The sequence below is a fragment of the Salarias fasciatus genome, chromosome 1 (assembly GCF_902148845.1).
Source record: "Salarias fasciatus chromosome 1, fSalaFa1.1, whole genome shotgun sequence".
Classification (NCBI taxonomy): Eukaryota; Metazoa; Chordata; class Actinopteri; order Blenniiformes; family Blenniidae; genus Salarias; species Salarias fasciatus.
Window position 1 is genome coordinate 19,040,282 of NC_043745.1, and position 19,831 is coordinate 19,060,112.

General features: G+C 40.6%; 1 protein-coding gene across 1 annotated transcript; it reads left to right on the forward strand.

Annotated features, from left to right (window-relative positions):
* The first annotated feature begins 765 nt into the window (after positions 1-765).
* rps6ka2 (ribosomal protein S6 kinase, polypeptide 2) lies at positions 766-19,047 on the forward strand. The gene is made up of 22 exons (XM_030090671.1): positions 766-1,288; positions 4,526-4,642; positions 5,965-6,046; positions 6,716-6,796; positions 7,155-7,234; positions 7,740-7,846; positions 7,933-7,970; positions 8,061-8,203; positions 9,451-9,521; positions 9,736-9,824; positions 10,342-10,406; positions 12,672-12,774; positions 13,131-13,273; positions 13,588-13,710; positions 13,831-13,920; positions 14,090-14,248; positions 14,530-14,691; positions 14,821-14,897; positions 15,847-15,964; positions 16,073-16,129; positions 16,327-16,407; positions 17,123-19,047. Exons 1-22 carry the CDS (start codon positions 1,124-1,126, stop codon positions 17,270-17,272), a joined length of 2,301 nt encoding a protein of 766 aa, XP_029946531.1. The 5' UTR covers positions 766-1,123; the 3' UTR covers positions 17,273-19,047.
* The last annotated feature ends 784 nt before the right edge of the window (positions 19,048-19,831 follow it).

Consider the following 19,831-nt stretch of genomic DNA (forward strand, 5'->3'; position numbering starts at 1 on the left):
TTATTTATAAAAAAAATACAACTTCATTTAGATGATGACACTTAACCACAATACAGCAGTGATGCTCATGTATCCTGTGTTTTCATGTATAAAGCTGAACCCATCTATCCTACCTCTCTCTCTCTCTCTCTCTCTCTCTCTCTCTCTCTCTCTCTCTCTCTCTCTCTCTCTCTCTCTCTCTCTCTCTCTCTCTCTCTCTCTCGTTATGTAACACTGCAGCTCTGCAAAGCTGCTGATGTGACAGATCCAAATACCTACACACACTCACAGTGATCAACTAGATCACACTGCACTCCCCAGCACCACCTGTCCTTGTTTTTGTTGTCAGCGTTGTTCAGAGCATTCACTGGCATCCTCTAGACTTTTAGCAAATTCTGATGCAGTGTCACTGAATCTGAGCCACAATGTCTTTTTATGCTGTGATGTTGCTCAGACTTTACTTGTCGGTTTTCTGCTCAGCCTGTGAGTGTTTTTGACTGTATGTCATGAGAAAAGGAGCAGGGGGAAGAGGGAGACAGGGAGAGGTAGCTGGGTTACACCATGTGACCTCACCAGCTGTTGCTGTATGCTGTCGGGAGACATGGAGGGAGGTGAGAGGCAGGAGCAGGGGGTAGAAAGCACGAGGGAGGGGTCTTGCCGGTACGCAATGTGACTGGTGACAATCCCTTGTTCTGCAGAAAGAGAGAGAGAGAGGGAGGGAGACAGGGCAGCAGGGGATGAAGGCACACACACATGCACGCAGGCTGTGATGTGGAGAGGGAGCTCACGCGCGCCTCTCCTGATTCAGCGGAACAGATTTATTCGTCACCTCTCCCCTGCAGCCTCACGCTGCGCGCCTTGCTGCAAAACACACGAGGCAATCCCGAGCCCAGCGGCACCTGCCCCGGCCGCCCTCCCTCTGTCTGGCTGCGCAGATTAGCGGCTCGCTTTACAACTCCGACCGGTGGCCGCCGCAGTTGGGAGGGAGAGACGACGGCCACCACGAAATGCAGCAGAGACCAGCGGCGCGCGCGAGCGATGGGGAAACTAAAGAGACGCAACTGCACTGAGGAAGAGTCCAAGGAGAAACTGCGGGACAAGTAGATAACCAATAAAACCACTCTTCCTGCGTCTCTACCTTTGGATGCCCCTGGCAGGGAGATGTTCATCATTATGGGATAGATGCACGGCTCTTCTCGTTGCCATGGATACCAGCACGCGAAAATTCACAGTGCGGAGATGGTTTTCTATTTACCTGAAGAACAAGGCGGCAAGGAACAAGAACAACGCCGGATTCTGCCAACTGGAGGTTTGTCAAGCTTTCTCAGCGGTGCCAACTTGAAGGAATTCCTGACGGTGCATGTGTGAGGGGAGGATGTGGTACAGTCGCCTCATGTGACTGAAACCAACCAGGCATCACGAAATAAACAAAAACTGCAGCCAGCTCACATGGGCGGCACATGCAGATGAGGAAGGGTGTGGGAAGGGTGTAGAGTGGTCCAGGAGTCACTGCTGCATGCAGAGCTGTTGCTAACCCTGTCAGGAATCCCAAAAAAATGGGCAGGACAAGGACATGCTGCACTTTGAAGGAACGAGGAAGATGGAGGCAGGTTATACGAAAATACATTCAGACAGGAATGCTAAGAGGCAAACAAGCTGCGAGGCAGGCAGGTTGATAGATAAATGAATACAGACACTGATTCAGTGGACAGCCACAGCAATGGAGGTCTATTTATAGCCCAAACAAACCAGCAGGGGAGAAAAGGAGGGGGGGCAGCGTGCTGTCTGCGACGCATTTACCTGTATGTCAAAGATCTGAAGAAACAAACACCCTACAGCCTTCCTTCCGGGTTTTATTTTGTAGTAAATCACACTCTCTCAGAACACCATAAATGTTTGTGTGATTGTTTGACCTTCTGGGTGTTTATGTGAGTTTGTTTACCTGGCTGCCATCTGCTTATATGCAGTGTGACGGGCTAATTGTCTTTGTGGAGTTGTCACTGCCTCCAGTGAAGGGAGGTAAACAGGGATGGCAGCCGTCAACCTTTCTCACTGACTTACATCACTCTAAATAAATACACTTTGAGCCATTCACCAATAAATGTAATTGTAAAAGTGATTTAATTGCTATCAGAAAACACCTTACTTATTTATCTTAACCTGTTTCTTCCACAGTTCTCTCTGAGGCAAAGGACTGATTACTGGTCAAATATTCAGTAACGAATCTACTGAGTCAAATTAGGACTCTTTAGTTACACATAACACATTATATTGTGAAACACAGTGAGCTATATTGTCCAATTTATGAATTATGAATGGTAAACTTTGTCAGATGAATTATTGAATTATTGAATTGGACAGGAATGTCATGTTTCAATATCTAAAGTTAAATCCTAAGTATGCTTCACCACCCAAGGGCTGGACTTTCAGTGGGTATTATCTTTAAGCAGTTGCACCCAAAACACAGACACATATGCTGGTTTTTCTATTTTTTTCTTTTTAATTTTCAGAAATCAAACATTTAACTACACTGAAACAGTGCTGACACAAGTCCAAAGCAGTGACAGATTTAAAATCATGTTAATTATTTAAGCTCAAACACAACATTTGTTGCACCCACTTATAGAATAGGCACCAATTATGATGTGAAAAGTTTTAACCTAGTATAACCTAGTTAAGGGAGGACAACCCGGTTTGAATCCCTCTAATTATGTGAAGGGAACTGATCTCAGGACTGCTGTATTGTCCAGGCTCGGGGGTCTTCTGTGTGTCCTCTGCATGTTGTCCCTGTCCCAATTCTCTAATGTATTCTGAATTCATGCTAAACTGATGAATTGCTTTCACTGAATCAACCTTCTTCATGCTTGTGTGTGGTTTTCTGGATGGATCTTTACCTTTAGCTCATTGTAAACTAGGATTGGCTCCAGACCCCTGAGACATCAGGATCATTATAGCAGTAAAGATGGATGGATGGATGATTTACATTGGGCAAATAGAAAGAAAAACTTTATAAATCTTGAAACCAATAGACTTGTACTTGTAATTTCCATTAAAATATGCCAGTCATGCTTGCCAGAACCTTCCCTCAGAGAATTCAGAGAACTGGAGCTGATCCCAGCTAACAATGTGTGAAGGCACAGTGCACCTCGGACAGGCCGTCATCGGGCAAACACAAAGAGTCACGCATTTGTATTCAAGTCTACAGCCAATTTAGGGTGACCGATTAGACTCATTTGCATGTTTTTGAATATGGAAAAGAAAAAAAAAAGGCAGGGACCCTGACATGCAACAGGGAAAACAAGCAAAGTTCAAACACAGAGGTCCCAAGGGTCGACTTGACTGTCAGGCACAGTGAGAATATATTTTACCACAGTGCAGATCATGTCAGAAACTTTACTAGATTAATAAGTGGACAGAAGTAGTTTCTACCTCAACTATTTCAGAGAATGTTAATTGATATTAACTGAGATAGCTATGCAGGAAATACTCTTTCATCCGTATATATTGTTTAATAAATAATAATAATTAGCAGTCGTCATTGCCTGCTGCCGCCAGGCCAGGTTCCTCTTGGAAAAGAGATTTTGGATCTCAATGATGCTTTTAACCTGGTTAAAAAAAGGATATAAAATATATAATAATAAAACTGCTTCTCCACAAACACAGCTTAGTAAAGTCTTTCCATTGATTGCCAAATTATCACAGTATTATAATGCTACTGTGCCAATCATACTCAAACGTTACTTACGCTGATCAGCATCTCATGTAGAGCAAATAAATACGATTATTCATTACATGGACAACTACAAGCAAGCTCAATGTTGCTGGTTTCCATTCTTGAATTCACCGAGAGGATGAATCAGTATAGATCTGCAGCTGATTTGTGGCATCTTGTCTATTTTACATTAGCAGAGCAACAACCAATAAAAGAAAAACAAATTGCCTAAATTCATGTGCTCCAGTCTGCTTTATGTTTGTGGTGAGGAGAAACTAACAAGAGAACAGATGTGTTTTTACCATTGCTTAAGATAGCATCACTGAAGATGTTCTTTCTGCACAATGTTACTATTTTTAGCTTTACGTGGACTGAAGACTGAGACTTGAAATATTGTCATCGTAATTTCAATCTTTCTAGGTTTTTTTTCTAGGCCTGTGAGCATTTTATACCTGATTGAAAGTGGGGAGTTAAGCGCCTAACGCCAAAATGCCACCGACGGTTTTAGAGAATTACAACATGCTGTCATACTGTTCCATCTGAGCTACGCCTCAGGTTGGCAGTTGATCACTCGCTTCACTGATCACACTCAATGGAATGGGAAGAGGCTGCTCCCACAATGCATCACCCTCAATGACCTCAGCCTGGAGCATTCCAATAACGCAGTGTGTCATCTGTCTTTCAGTGTGCTTTAAAAAATGATTATCAGCAGAAAATATTTATTTTTGAGGCTTGTGCTTACATCTAAAGCTACCTGGATATTTTCATTTACACTTGAGCTCAATTTACTGTTTTTTTAAGCGGCAAGTCACCATTCTGTATCTCTTTCTTCAGGATGACAGCGTTCTTAAGGAGATCGACATCAGCCACCATGTTAAGGAGGGATGTGAGAAAGCAGATCCTTCTCAATTCCAGCTGCTGAAGGTGCTCGGACAGGGCTCCTATGGAAAGGTACGAAACCTATCGGCATATACCGGTATACCTCAATATATGCAGATACAGTGGATTTCTCTAAAGAGATAAGCCTAAAAGTGATCGAAACAAAAACTGCCCCCAAGGTCTGACACTCACATGGACTCTTAAGTTACATGTGTGTATCTGTTGCATCTGGAAGATGTGTGAATTTGTTGCACAACTACATGTACTTCTACAAATACGTGTTGTTGATAACAAAGGTGGCCGCTACAACTGCCTCCAGTGACGTAAGACGTCTTTACGGGAGACTTTGAATCCACCCTGCAGGAATTTGCTCCTCTTCCAAAACAAGAGCATTAAGGTCAGACAGTGAAGTGGGACAAAACAGCCTGGCTCGCATTCAGCATTGTAATTCATCCCAAAGCTGTTGAACCGGGTTTGAGTCAGAGCTCTGTGCCGACAGGAAGGGTCCCTCCTCACAAAACTCAGAAAATCATGCATTAAGTGCATTATAGTATACAACAAGAGCATATGCTACAGCTTTAAGAACGACAAGGATCTGAAGATGCTGAAACTGTGATGTCCTCATATTGTAATTGTTTAAGATTTCCATATCATCCCAGTGTTACACTGGTTAAGTATTTTGTGAATATTGAGAGAAAAGTGATAAACAAATAAACTGATTAATAAATGAATATATCTGCTGGTTGAAACTGCTACATTTCCAGTGTGAAAGGGCAACACGAAAAGCATGGGGGTGTGATGTATCTGCTTACTTTTGGCCCTAATGTGAATGTAATTTGAGGGCTCAAACTGATCAATCATCCTCAGATTAAAAGCCCATTTATTTCCCACTAAATCTGCAGATTAGCTGCCTTTCCTTATCCTTCACAGATCACTATTATTCGTTTAAAACAGGAAAGAGCCATTGATTTGTCAGCATTTGCGTAGATTACAGGTTTGCCCAGGCCAGACACGGAAGCCTGGCAGATGCTCGGTGGGCGGATGATGTTTACAAGGCTGTGGGCAGACACATGCGGTCAAGTCACAGTTTGGCCTGGATAGGATGTTCACTCATCACATTGGCACCTGTTTTGCATCTGACGGAGCGCGTTTAAATCATAGCTGTCGTCTGTGACACCGAAACAACAAATATGTGGCTCTCCTAAGAAACAGAGTGGTAAACATCATTTGGTCTGCTTGTTATCCTACCGACTGTAAATAATAGAGGATGCTGTGTTTAAAACCCCACATCAACTGTTGATATCTGAGTTTTTAGGTGATGAACTAACGCTATGGCTGGAAAGTTTTTAATAAAGGAAGAGATGACAGTGGTGCATTTTGATAACATTTTGCAGGTGTTTCTGGTGAGAAAGATAAGAGGAGTGGACCGAGGACAGCTGTATGCCATGAAGGTCCTGAAGAAGGCCACACTCAAAGGTAATTCATACACTGTATATGTGATTCTTCTGGAAAAAAAAATGGAAAATGGTGAAAATCAAGCGGAAAAAATAATAAACTGTCAAATGCTGCAAAGTTTCACATTTACATACTATATGGAAATATCCTTCTTTGCTTCATACAGAAACGAAGATCTCTATTTATGATGTAATGTATATGGTAATTTCTTGAGCTTGATAGTGGAACTGAAAAGAAATAACGTGAACGTGAAGGTTTCCTCGGCGTCCTACATTCATGGGGATTTGGTGTAAAAGAGGTTAGTTTGTACTTTTGATTCTGATAAACAATTTTGCTGTGACTGGGATTATTACAGCCGAGGATGTACTGTAAAAGCAGGTTGCGATGTCATGTGCTGATTTCGTTTCTTTGTGCAAGCTTTAATCCTCTTAACCTGCACTCCTGGAATTCAAAGAGTTACTGTCTCATCCTGTCAAGGAGACAGATGCCGCAATAACACTGTTATTGGAGCTTTCACCCCAGCAGCAGTGGGTTCGGTTCAATTTACAGTCATCAGCGAAGGCAATGCATTTCCATCTCACAACGTAAAATTCTTATGACTATAAATGCAGAAGTTGTTAAAGATTTACACACACTTAGCTTCAGCTGAAAGCAACTAAATAAACAAAGTGTTGTCTGCCTCCCTTTCAGTTCGAGATCGAGTGCGTTCAAAGATGGAACGAGACATCCTGGCCGAGGTCAACCACCCTTTTATAGTTAAACTCCATTATGGTAAATATAAATCACTTAAATTATACCTTTAAAAAAGCAGTTTGGTATTACTTTTGAGGGATGAAATTTGCAAATTCTCTCTGTTCACGGCTTCTCTTCAGGTACTCCGGTTTCCTTCCACAGTCCAGAAACACAGACATGAGGCTAATTGGTGGATGTAAAATTGCCTGTTTATGTATTACAGGTGTTTCAGACACTGAAAGACGGCTGAGTTCATACGAGGATAAAATTTATACAAATGGAAAAAAATAGAATAGTGGTCTGCTCATCTCAGAGTCACTGTGTGTGTGTGTGTGTGTGTGTGTGTGTGTGTGTGTGTGTGTGTGTGTGTGTGTGTGTGTGTGTGTGTGTGTGTCAGCCTTTCAGACAGAAGGGAAACTCTATCTGATCCTGGACTTCCTCCGCGGTGGAGACCTTTTCACTCGTCTGTCTAAGGAGGTGGGTTCTCAGGTCTGCTGCTGATGGGCTTTCTGGCTCTCCCTCAATCAAAACCAAAATGTTCCTAGACTGTCACAGGACACCAGTAAATACACTTCCATCGTATTTATAGATTGTATATGAATGCATAAGGTGGTATCGGTAAATGCCTGAAAAGGATGACAATTTTAAAGGACACGTGTTTACCTAATTGTTTCTTCACTCAGACCTGAAGGCGGTAACCAGTCTGTGTTCGTGCTGCTGCACAAATCTGTTTTTGTCTGTTTCACTGCAGCTTTTTCAAACTCTTTACATTTTGGTGAATGTTAAAAGCAAGCAGTCTGTTAAACTAATCTTTTTCAATGGACTGTTTTCCACCAACATAGGTACTTTTAGTGGACAATGACGATTGGAAAATGTTATATGATCAGTTCATGGACTTAATTGCTCAGAGGACCTTTTAAATGTTCTTCTTTTTTCATTTTTTAATTACTTATTGCATCGGCTTGTCTTTATTTTGCTTCAGGTAATGTTTACAGAGGAGGATGTGAAGTTTTACCTTGCAGAGTTGGCTCTGGCCTTGGACCACCTCCACAGCTTGGGGATCATCTACAGGGATCTCAAACCTGAAAAGTACTTACCCTTATTTTCACATGTATTATCAAAAAAAAAACCTTGAGTTGATTTTAATGTTTCTGTTTGGTTGCCTTTCCCTTCAGTATTCTTCTGGATGAAGAAGGCCACATTAAAATTACTGGTCAGTGCCTCCACATGCAGACAGCCTTTATTTTTCTCTCTGTACTCGTCTTTCTTCTGACATTTTCCATTTCCGCCTCTATCTGTTCAGACTTTGGTTTGAGCAAGGAAGCCATTGACAATGATAAAAGAGCATATTCCTTCTGTGGAACAATAGAGTACATGGCTCCAGAGGTGGTAAACAGAAGAGGACATACACAAAGTGCGGACTGGTGGTCGTTCGGGGTGCTCATGGTGAGAATTTTGGTTTTTAAGTCTCTTTGCACGTTTTACATGCACACATACTCAATCCTCTGTATATCTGTCTGTTTACTGACTTGCGAGTTTTATTTGCTCATGAATCTGTTGCATTTCGTGAGTTTGAAATCAGCCCTCAGATAACATGCCAGTGTGTGTGCGGCCTTCTTCATTTGCTGTTCTTCTGGCCGTAAAGCTGTTTAATTAACATCTCTGGCAGATTAGACCCCATCACTTTCAGTAATTGGGCATCTGCTGGATCCTGCTTGTTTTGTTAGTCTGGTGGCTTATTTTACTAATACTGGGAAGGCAGTTAATATTCCCTGACAGCTGGTAGCTACACCAGAGCACCAGAGAAGGATGTCACTCCCTGTCTGCCCTTGGCTGCTGGTGGAAATAAACTCACGATAAAACAAACAGATAAAAAGTGGATCATTTCAGTGTTTTTGTAGGCTTGATTTTGAAGAACTGTCACATTTTCCCATCAAAAACTGTTTTTATGGAGAATACATTATGATTGCAATTGTTTTAAAACATTAAAATAAACCTTTTCAGACAAGCAGATGAATAGTAATGATTTAAAATATGGGCACATCAGAGGCATAGTTACTACCAAACCCTTAAGATGTTTTCAGCATAAAGTCCAATGTCAAGTTGATTTTTTTTCTTATTGATTTTTTTTTTTTTAATATAACAAAGTGTGCAAAGCCTGTGTTATTGTCCCATTTTAGGCAGTGGTTGTACGTTACAAACTTTCAATAGTCACTACTTTACTACTTGTAAACAGTATAAACGTGGCCCTGAGTCTTTGGTAGATGCTTTATGATCTGCTGTCACCCACAAAAGTGTGACAGTCAGACTTTACCTCTCGAGAGTGAAGGAGTGTTTGTAGGAGTAAACAATTCAGATCTACAAAAGTTTTCTAAATCTGTTTCATTATCTGTGGTTTAGTGTGAGTAGTGTGGAAGTGCTGTGCATTATCTTTTACTGTGAATATTCTTGATGTATAAAATTAAAACATTTTAAGGGTCTCTGAGCCCTCAAAGGAGGGCAAATCGTATGAAATTGTATCAACAGAAGGGAGCAGCTGGAATTCATGCACGCCTATTGTTCCTACTTTGGCCTAAAAACAGGAAAATTCAAAGATCTGAGCAGACTTTCACCGCCTCCACAGCAACATGGCAACATGTGCTAGCTGTTAGTCACCTGGCATCTCCTCACATTTCTTTTTTCTGTTTCTGCAGTTTGAAATGTTGACGGGATCGTTACCATTTCAAGGCAAAGATCGGAAAGAAACAATGGCGCTCATTCTGAAGTAAGACTTATTCAAAATCTCAGCCCATCACCACACGTTATATACTTTTTTGTGAACACTGCAAGGTTTTTTTTTTTTTTCATGTTTCACAATCAGTAATGAAGAAATTTTCATTTCTAGTAATGCAAGAGTGAAGTTCTCCCTATACAGTTTCATTGTTACTTCTCTGGTGGATGTTACATTCTGAACCTGTGTTTTTGTTGCGTCTGTGCAGGGCCAAACTGGGAATGCCACAGTTTCTAAGTCCTGAAGTGCAGAGTTTATTGAGAGCGCTCTTCAAGAGGAATCCTGCTAATAGACTCGGTACAGTACAAAAACAATCCAGTTTCAGCAGCAGCCGCCAATTTGTGTGTGAAACTGGAAAATGTTCCCATCCACCTCATGACGATAGGTTTATTAAATACAGACCACATTTACAGCCACTACAACCTTTATCTATTTTTCAATTCTGCTCTATACTATACTTTATCATTATTATTATTTTGGTAACACTTTACTTGAAGCCCCCCTGCATAACACATTATAAGTACATTCATAAAGCATTATAATGCCATTATAACACGTGTAGCTATAGTTATAAACATTCATAGATGATCACAATGCCAGGACCTAACCCTAACCCTAACCCTAACCCTAATCCTAATCCTATGCTGTGTAGTGCTGTACAGTGAGTTATAAAGCATTGTGATCATGTATTAGTGTTTATAACTACTTATAATGTGTTATGAAGGGGGGCTTCAAGTAAAGTGTTACCATTATTTTTTATTATTTTTAATGTGCGTAGTTTTTTACAATGATATTTTCTTCATCTCTGTAACAGGTGCAGGACCGGATGGAGTAGAAGAAATAAAAAGACATCGCTTCTTTGCATCAATAGACTGGGATGTAAGCACTCGTGTTACACAAACATCTGCATCATGCATCACAAGATCACAATCAGAATGGCATTAATATTTATGCGCCTCAAGATTTACAATCCAGTGAAAAATTCCTTCTAATTAATTCAAATTCTTAAACTTAAGTATCACAATATCACACAGTCCACCTTTCCCTCGTTAAAGACATGAAACACAGAATAAAATCAGCTCATCCGGATCTCTCTGGCTGTCATCAGAACCCTGTGGCCTCTCTGCTTTCTCAAGAGTTTTGCCCACGATTATGAATCATTGAACATCCTCAGCATGAGATACCGCTTTGTGGCAAAGTCTCAAACTTTCATTTCTGCCTGTTTTGCCCAAGTTTATTACGACTAATCCTCTTATCTGTAACAGCCGCTCCGTCAGGAAGTTTGCTCATGCGCAGATGCGTCTGCATTATCACCATCTAACCTTGACATCCACTCCTGGCCCGCATGCCGCTTTAAATGGGATCGTACTTTCAACTGTAAGCACTCTTGCACAAAGTAGCCCGTCTAAAATCACTGAATCATGCTCTGAGACTCGCATTATGTTTCAGGCAAACCTGAAAGCTTTTGCCGCATGCTGCCAAAGCTGCTCACCGCATACTTTAGAGAGCAGTTAAAAGCCACTCAGCTAGGTTACATCAGTGATGGACTTATGTAACTACTGTATAAGCTATACGGTGTATTTTCAGCTATTTTTTTTTCTCTCCTAATCTGTGTTGCAAAAATAGAAAATTATTAATAAAAACATACACTACTACTCTGCATGCATGTGTGAGCTTGAAAATATTGAATTATAAATTTAGCAGATCACTTAAAATACACATAAGTAGTTTTCTCACAGATGTCTGCGCAGCTGGAATCTGCCTGCATTGCATGAACAGTTGATGCTGATTTCCGCCCACTATTATCTGCTTTACATGCCCACTAATCTCTGACCTTACACCAGCTTTCACTAAACTCCCTGCTACATAACTACCTGCCTGCTTCCTGCCAAACATCACAGATTCACCATCAGAGATGGCATCACTGGCTTAACGTGGGGAGACGGGCTTTCACTCTCTCTGGTGGACTGTGTGAATTACATATCTGTCCTCAGTAGTGCAGAATGGTTCTTAAATTTTTAAAGTTTGCCTCTGTTATCCAGCTATCTATCCACCCATCTTTTGCGTCCAACCGGCAATTGAGTCCAGACCTTTTCACTGTGAAGCAAGAGCACTAACCACTGCACCGAGGTGCAGCCTTCCTATGTTATCCCTCAAGTTTTATAAAATGCTTTGATGTATTTAGAACGTTTTTAAAAATATATCTCATAGTGCTGATAAAACCTTTCTGCAACAATGCTAAATGCAGTTTGAATAGAAAATAAAGGGCGTCTGGTACCAGCTGCACCATGAAAACACTGTTTTGAATTTAGCCTCAGTCAATTACTGAATGTTGTGGGGATTCCAAAAAAAGCCCTGCAGGGTGAACAGACAAGGCAACGACTCATGCTGCAGGACTGACATCTGCAGGCTCCACACAGCATTGCATTGAGGTAAATAAACTATCGCAGTGGGCCCAGCTTCAAAAAGGGAGCATAATACACTTTAGCCATATGATAAACTAGGACTGCTGTAGAGGGCTGACCTCAATTCCTCTTCATAGTAATAAAACACTAAATAAAAAGAACTGCTTAATTCTTATGATGTATCTTCTTTCTACTGTTATTGCTCAGATTATAACAAAAGGCTGTTCAAGTTTTCATCTTAAACAGAACAATCTGGTCTCTCTGTCTTCACTCTAAGCACCCAGCTTTAACTTCAGTAAATTAGATTTTTTTTATTTACATTGAGTCATAATGAAAATTACCACCAATTTTTATTTATTCATTTATTTTTACTACAGACCAGCATTTTGTTTTGAATCATTGTTTCTCTTTAAACGCTCATGAGCTGAGTAAAATACCCACATCTTCACTAGAAGACATTTAAAGGTTACATGACATATTCTACTTGTTTTTCATTACACGGCCACATACATAATTTACATCTCGCTATTTTATTTAGCTCTGTTTCTAGACAGGGCATCTCCATAACAAGTAGAAAACAACAGCTCTCATAACGATTTCATTTTCATGAAATATGAGTCCTAGGATCACTAAAAGTGTTGTAAATTTGCACTTGAGATGACGACCATGTCTCAGCCTGTGGCTAAAATCTGTTGCTTAAAGTGCTTCCAATCTTCATTTTTATTGTCTCTCCATGTAGAAGCTGTACAGGAAAGAAGTGAGACCCCCGTTCAAGCCTACTGTAGGAAGACCTGAGGATACTTTTCATTTTGACCCCGAGTTTACCTCCAGAACACCAACTGGTGAGTAAAATATGAAGACAGAACTCTGTGTGTGTGTGTGTGTGTGTGTGTGTGTGTGTGTGTGTGTGTGTGTGTGTGTGTGTGTGTGTGTGTGTTCGACATGTTTAAAGATGATATCCTTATAATTAATAATTGATAAAGTGTAATTTTTTTCAAAGTAGCATTCTAGAACTCGTGTCCATAAAACAAAATATCAAAAGTGTGTCTGGAGTCAAGCGTGTGAGGCTCACTTGAAGGTTTAATCTGACAGAGAATTTATTCTTATTTAATGGCCAAAACTGAAAGTTTTCTGCAATTTGAGAATTTCCACTGAACGCTGTGTAAATATTCCTCTTGATGTCTCTTTGCTTAATCAGATTCCCCGGGCATCCCTCCCAGCGCAAACACACACCAGTTGTTTCGTGGCTTCAGCTTCGTGGCAACAAATCAAAGCCAGGAGGCGACTGTCGCCACGGTAGCGTCCTCTCGACAGGAGGTGAACATCAACCCCATAGCACAGGTAGAGAGAATCCCTTTTCAAGGAAACAGCTCGCGGAGCTCCACATCTAATTAAATGATACACTCACACACTGCTCGGCTCGTTAACTATGTAAATAAATCACTGCTGCGTGAGTTAACTGCCAGATAAATGAACTGAATAATTAAGAGATTGGTTATTTAATGTTCCTAACCTTGTTCAACGTCACCCAGATAAATCACCGACACTTTCTGTGTTACTGCTGCAACTGTGTGATGAACAAAGCAATTACGCCACAGATATAGCCAATTCTGACTTATATATATATGTGTGTGTGTGTGTGTGTGTTTCTGTAGCATCTCCGGGGTGACGTGGCCTTCAGTGATGTCTACGAGCTGAAAGAAGAAGTCGGACAGTCGGGAGCGTCTGTCTGCAAAAGATGTCTGCACAGGGTGACTGCTGTCGAGTACTCAGTGAAGGTGAATGAAATAAACCTTAAGAGTGATACACTGAAATGCAGAAACAGAACAGATGCTCCCCGTAGTTTCATCTTGGGGATTTCAGTCCTGTGGCTGAAATATATGTGTGTTTTTCTTCAGATCATTGAGAGAGCAAGGAGGGATCCGTCAGAGGAAATAGAGATTCTATTGAGATACGGACAACATCCAAATATTGTCAGTTTAAAGGATGTAAGTATGACACAAACAGAGATAAATGCTTTAAAATAAAATGTGCAACAGTCAAGCTTTGTCTTTTTTGTGTCTTAAAGTAGTAAAACTTTGACAATTTTAGTCTCGGCCATCATCTTTCTTCTACATAGCAGTGCGTCTGATCTGACCCACGTCTGTGTGTTTCCAGGTGTTTGATGACGGCCAGAGTGTGTTCCTCGTCCAAGACTTACTGAGGGGCGAGGAGCTGCTGGACAGAGTTCTGACACAGCCAAGTTTCACTGAGAGAGACGCATCAGACATCATCTGCACGCTCACCAAAACCGTGGAGTATTTACACTCACAGGGGGTAAGACGGACAGAAAGGAGGAAACTTCACCTGCAAAGTTCCCTGCACAAACCTCGATTTGGAAGAATCAAGGAAAAAATCAGAAGTCATAAAAATATTCAAATATCTTAAGATAAAGATCTTTATGATTTAGTAGCTAAATTATTTTTTAAAAGTCTGAAATATTTCACTTTATGTGTATGCTTTCAAAATAATGTTTAGATGCATGAAAAAAGCTGAAGTGATGAAATAACACACAGTTTGCTGTCTGTGTGTGTTTATCCCCTCTTCCTCTGCTTCAGGTTGTGCATCGAGACCTGAAACCAAGCAACATCCGCTACGCCGATGATGGCGGGCTCCCGGGGAGCATCAGGATTTGTGACTTTGGTTTTGCCAAACAGCTCAGGGCGGAAAACGGCCTGTTGATGACTCCCTGCTACACGGCCACATTCATGGCTCCTGAGGTAGATCAGCCGCCACAGTCACGACAATGAGCCTTTCGCGTATTATGAAACAGCCGTCACAGACTTTTAACTGAGTGTTTTTACTCTGTGTGTGTGTGTGTGTGTGTGTGTGTGTGTGTGTGTGTGCAGGTCCTGAGGAAGCAGGGCTACGATGCAGCCTGTGACATCTGGAGCCTGGGGATCCTGCTCTACACCATGATCGCTGGGTCAGTTTAATGTTTAAAAGCACTTAAAACAAGCAGCGCAGACAAACCGGTGTTTAAATGTTGCCACTTTCTGCAAAGCGCTCCCTCCGCTGCTGTAAAAATGATGTCTTTAAACACCGGGTGGATGTCTGAATAAACCCCTCTGGTGAAATAACCAAAGACACTAGCAGGCAGTGTACTTCTCTCGTGGCAGTTCATAGGTAATTGCCTTTCATGTACTTGGCAGTGGATGCTGAACATTGGTTTTCTTTTTTTTCATTCTTCCAAACTGTGAATAAAAGGTTTTTCTACAACATTTTATGTTTTAACATCTGTTTCAAACTTTAAAAATAATATCATTGTACTTCCAAGAAAAGTTGCATTTAGTAATAAAGAGAATGAAGCTGAATTAAAGCACTTTTTGACATTAGATTAGAATCCAGATCTTCTATATGGTATCCTAAAACATAAAGTTCTCCTACATGATAAATCTGAACAACAAGATGACTGCTCCACCTCAAACCCTTTTTATCTGATCTACAGATACGAGTTGTTTTTGGCCAAACCCTTTCCCCTGGCCAGTACATCAAATAGATCACCAACAGTCTTCTTCCATGTAGAGAACACTGCCACAGACAAACGGTCACACACACTCACATTCACACCTGCAGGCAATTTAGAGTCACCAGCGAACCTCTAACAAGTTTTAAAACAGTGGGGGGGAAACGGGGTTAGACACAGAGAGCCCAGGCTCCACACTGACCGGCCCTGAGCCCACCTGAACTGGGAAAATCCCCTCCATGTGGCATTCATGCCATCCAGAATAAGTACATATTCAAAGGCGTCTGTTATTTCAGGTTTCACCACTGAGAGTGTTTTTATTGATTGCGCCTTCCAAAAAACGATTTCTGTCACAATCTGGGACCGACAACAAAGTGCATCTAATCCGATTGTTTGTTCCTGTGGTCAGTTTCAGCCCGTTCGCCAGCAGTCCCCAGGACACCGCCGAGGAGATCCTGGCTCAGATTGGCAGCGGGAAATTCGTCATCACAGGAGGGAACTGGGACCTCGTGTCAGAGGCAGCTAAGGTTACAGCAATGTGTTTTCTGATGTGCATCAGGTTGTGTAGCTGGCACCCCGAAAAGAGTGTGATAGGGTGCTAATGTCACCTGTGTGTGTCTCCATACGATTAACAGGACCTTGTTATCAAGATGCTCCATGTGGACCCTCACCAGCGTCTGACTGCCCCACAGGTACTGATATCTTCACTCTGAAGTTTTTTTATGTATTTTTTATTTTAGGATTCTTCATTTAGCACGATGTCTCAAAAGTACATTACTCTGTGAGTAATTTAGAAAATGTGTGAAGGAAATAAATTGACATACACTTGTATTAAGTTGATTGTTGAAACACTATTTTAGGTGTAACTGTTCCTTGCGGTGCTCTTCAGGTTCTCCGTCACCAGTGGATTGTGGACAGAGGTCAGCTTTCTGACAGAAGTCTCACCAGACAGGATGCACTCACTGTTAAGGTCAGACCACTTTTCAATATGATCATTTTTCTTTAACTATTAATATTGTTTACATTTCTATACATTTGATTTAAAATTGCTTTGCATTGTTTTCCGATGGCAGACATATTGAATTTGGTTTTACAGCCAACGGAAGATAGTTTGTATAATTTCTCTCAGGTCACTTATTCGCCCTTGCTCTTTTGTTCCATTAATCACAGTTAAAACAGTTTTAGAACACAAACTGACATAAAATGAATCGACTCCAATGACCAACGACTATTGTTTGAAAAAAATGTTATAACACCATGCATATATTTACTGGTACTTCCACATTGATAGGTGTTTATTGAATTAAGTAAGCCTGAAGGATAGATACTGGGCTAACATTATTTAATCTTATTGTATGCATTAAATCCATTTCTTAATATTGCAACGTCCCTGATATCCTACAGTATTCAGCAGATATTTAGAGTAATGGAGATCTGCTAGCTTATTTAAAGTCACAATGTTAAGTATGGAATTTAAATGTAGAATTACTGTATTTGTATAACCTGGTATTTTCATGTCGGTTCCTGAAACGATGCATCTTTTTCAACGAAAAAAAGAGATTTTAAGTGATAGACTATAATGTATTGTACTACTTGAAGATCCCGTTAGAGGGCACTGTGCCACTAGCAATAGGACAGCCCTACAGGCCCTCTGAACGCTTATGTATTCTCTTTTATTCCACTAGGGGGCGCTGTGCGCCACTTACTCTGCTCTGAGGCGCTGTGCTCCTGCTCCAGTCCTGGAGCCGGTTCAGTCCTCCAGCCTGGCTCAGCGGAGAGGGATGAAGAAACAGGGGAGTCCAGAGGTTTCCTCAGACGCTAAAGAAAAGGAGTAGTCTCAGTCACCACACTGTTAGCGATGAGGTTCCCGCTTCTCTGAAAAGCACAAAACAAGCCGTGCATCCTTGACCGTGAAGAGGTTATTTGGATCGGCATCAATATCGCCCCAAGTTTACTCCAGTTAAAGTTCAAATTTAATTTGAGAATAAATTAGACATACCAGTTAAAACGTCCACCTTTACGACTAACTTGACTCTAAATTGACGAAATCAAGTATTACACTTTAAAAATAAACCCTCCAGTGGGTTCAATTCATACTTTAAGAGGCCTTGATAGATATTTTTATTTCTGTGGGGATTACATGCTCAGTTTGAGCGACAACACATGCATATTTGCCGCTTTGTATTCATACAGGTAGAAAAACACTGCAATATTCACACGCTTTGATTTATATCTGTCATACCTCCTGCTGTTTACACACAGCTATGAAGGTCAGAACACCAAAAATGAAGCTGTATTCTGTGCCACAAACACACATCACGAAATGAATTCACCTAGATTTGTATGTTTAATCCGTACGTTTGTAAAAAAGATTTACCAAAAAAAAAAAAAAAAAATCAAAGACAGCCAAATACTAGCACCATTTGCCACAGCCATGGCTTTAATGTATACAGTAGTTTAATGAGGTAGCGCCACTCAGACTGTCATGTGTTTCCTCCTATTTTATGAATTCTACAGTTATGCATGTTAAAAATGTAAATATTCAACCAAAGGGAATTATTTCTTAACAATGCCGCTGAGTCTTATTGTCCATAAATAATGCTTAATAAGTTGTCGTACGTTACATGTATCGTTGTCTTCCATAAATGCAGCCTTTGAATCTTTAAAATGTTTGTTGTGAATTGTATTGCTGTCGCACATGTCAGATCAGAAGGAACAGTGATCTGTGAAGGGATTTCCAGTTTGCATTTTGTCAATTCTCAATGTCACTGGCTGGAAAGTTTTGACTCAATAAGCGTCGTACAGGTCTCACACACACCATAGCAAATCTCTATATGTTGCATTTCCCAGTCAGCATTGCAGTTCATCGTCCCGTGCAGGCTTGTGAGTAGCTGTCAGTAGGCTTCTGTTTGCCAATAGTGTCTGAAAGCCAAAATGTTTTGAGAACCACCTGTGTCAGAAGTTTCTGTATAGCTACTGTCTTTTTGCTGCTGCCCTGATTGTATCCGCCGTGGCGTGCAATCTTGAATACGAGGTAAGACTGAACAGGGTGTGAGGAGCACTTGGTGTTGTACAGTTTAACGGTAGGAATGTAGATTTGGAAGCTTCACAATTTACACACCTATCTGACGATCAGAAGAAAAACAGCAAAATGGTGTGTTTGTGGAATGAGCACCGTAGCAGAGATACAGTAAAACTGAACATGAGATGTTTGCTGATACACATGTGCTGTGTCGCGCTGTACAGGTGTTTGCCAGGTGTAGACAGGGCCAATGCACCAATGTTTGCAGAAAAGGTTGTAGATATTGTGTTGTACAACCACAAGTTGGAGGTAAAGTTGTACATATTGTTTACTAATTTAGACTGTATATACTGCTTTGAAAAACCAACAGAAATATATTAAATTGTGTATATACATATACATATATATATATATTGCTCAGCAATCAGGAAGACTGTATATTTTGTGTTAGCAAATATATTGAGACTGCACATATTACTGTGTATTGTGCATCCATTACCCAGAGTGTACATACTGTCGATAACTGGCCAATCATTGAAATAATTGGCTAAAATGCCAAAGTTTTACAAATAAAGATACTGAAAACGGTGCTGATGATGTGTATAGTTTTTTTTCCCCCTTTATCATGTCATGACACAGCTATGAAACTGTGGGTCAAGGTCTTGTTTAAATGATTTATTCATCTATTGTATCATAAAATACACTGAAATCTATGAATGACAATCAGCCTCTTTGGAAATGTTACTTTTTATGTTAGAATCCAGTTCTCACTACAAACATATAGCAGACGTTTCAAGCTCTAATCTCATTAAAGATGTCTAACTAGCTTAGGAAGATTCTTGCTTTTTTATTGCCAATGGTTAAAGACAGTATTGAGAAAGCAAACCAGACAAGAGCAGTGAAATTATCCGAAGATGTAAAGTTGAAGGCCTTAAAATGCAGAGTTTAAAATATAGAAGTAAAGATAGGAGGTAAAAATGGCGACACTTAACAGATCTTTAACCTTTTTGTTTTGTATGATACATCCTGCAGATTGAAACACATTTTCTAGCTATATAATAACACAAACCTCTTACAATACAAGAAAGTATGAAAGCTGAAAACTACACTCAAATGTGTCTTTAAAAATGACCAAATGTAAGTATTTTTTTAGCTTAAAAACATAAAATGACAGCAGCTTCTTTCCCTTGTATACATACAACCAATCTGCCATACAGAAAAAGGTTTCACCCTGACATACCTTTGACTTTTTAAAGGAAGTAAGTGTGTGTGTGTGTGTGTGTGTGTGTGTGTGTGTGTGTGTGTGTGTGTGTGTGTGTGTGTGTGTGTGTGTTCTTGTATTTCTATCCTTGTCGGGGCCAAATGTCCCTAC

Bases quoted from the DNA above. Each gene is read 5' to 3' on its own strand.
- rps6ka2 (XM_030090671.1), top strand. From the start codon at position 1,124: ATGCCCCTGGCAGGGAGATGTTCATCATTATGGGATAGATGCACGGCT. The intron at 6,047-6,715 runs GTAATTCATACA...CCTCCCTTTCAG, and splicing joins GAAGAAGGCCACACTCAAAG to TTCGAGATCGAGTGCGTTCA. The intron at 15,965-16,072 runs GTTACAGCAATG...TACGATTAACAG, and splicing joins TCGTGTCAGAGGCAGCTAAG to GACCTTGTTATCAAGATGCT.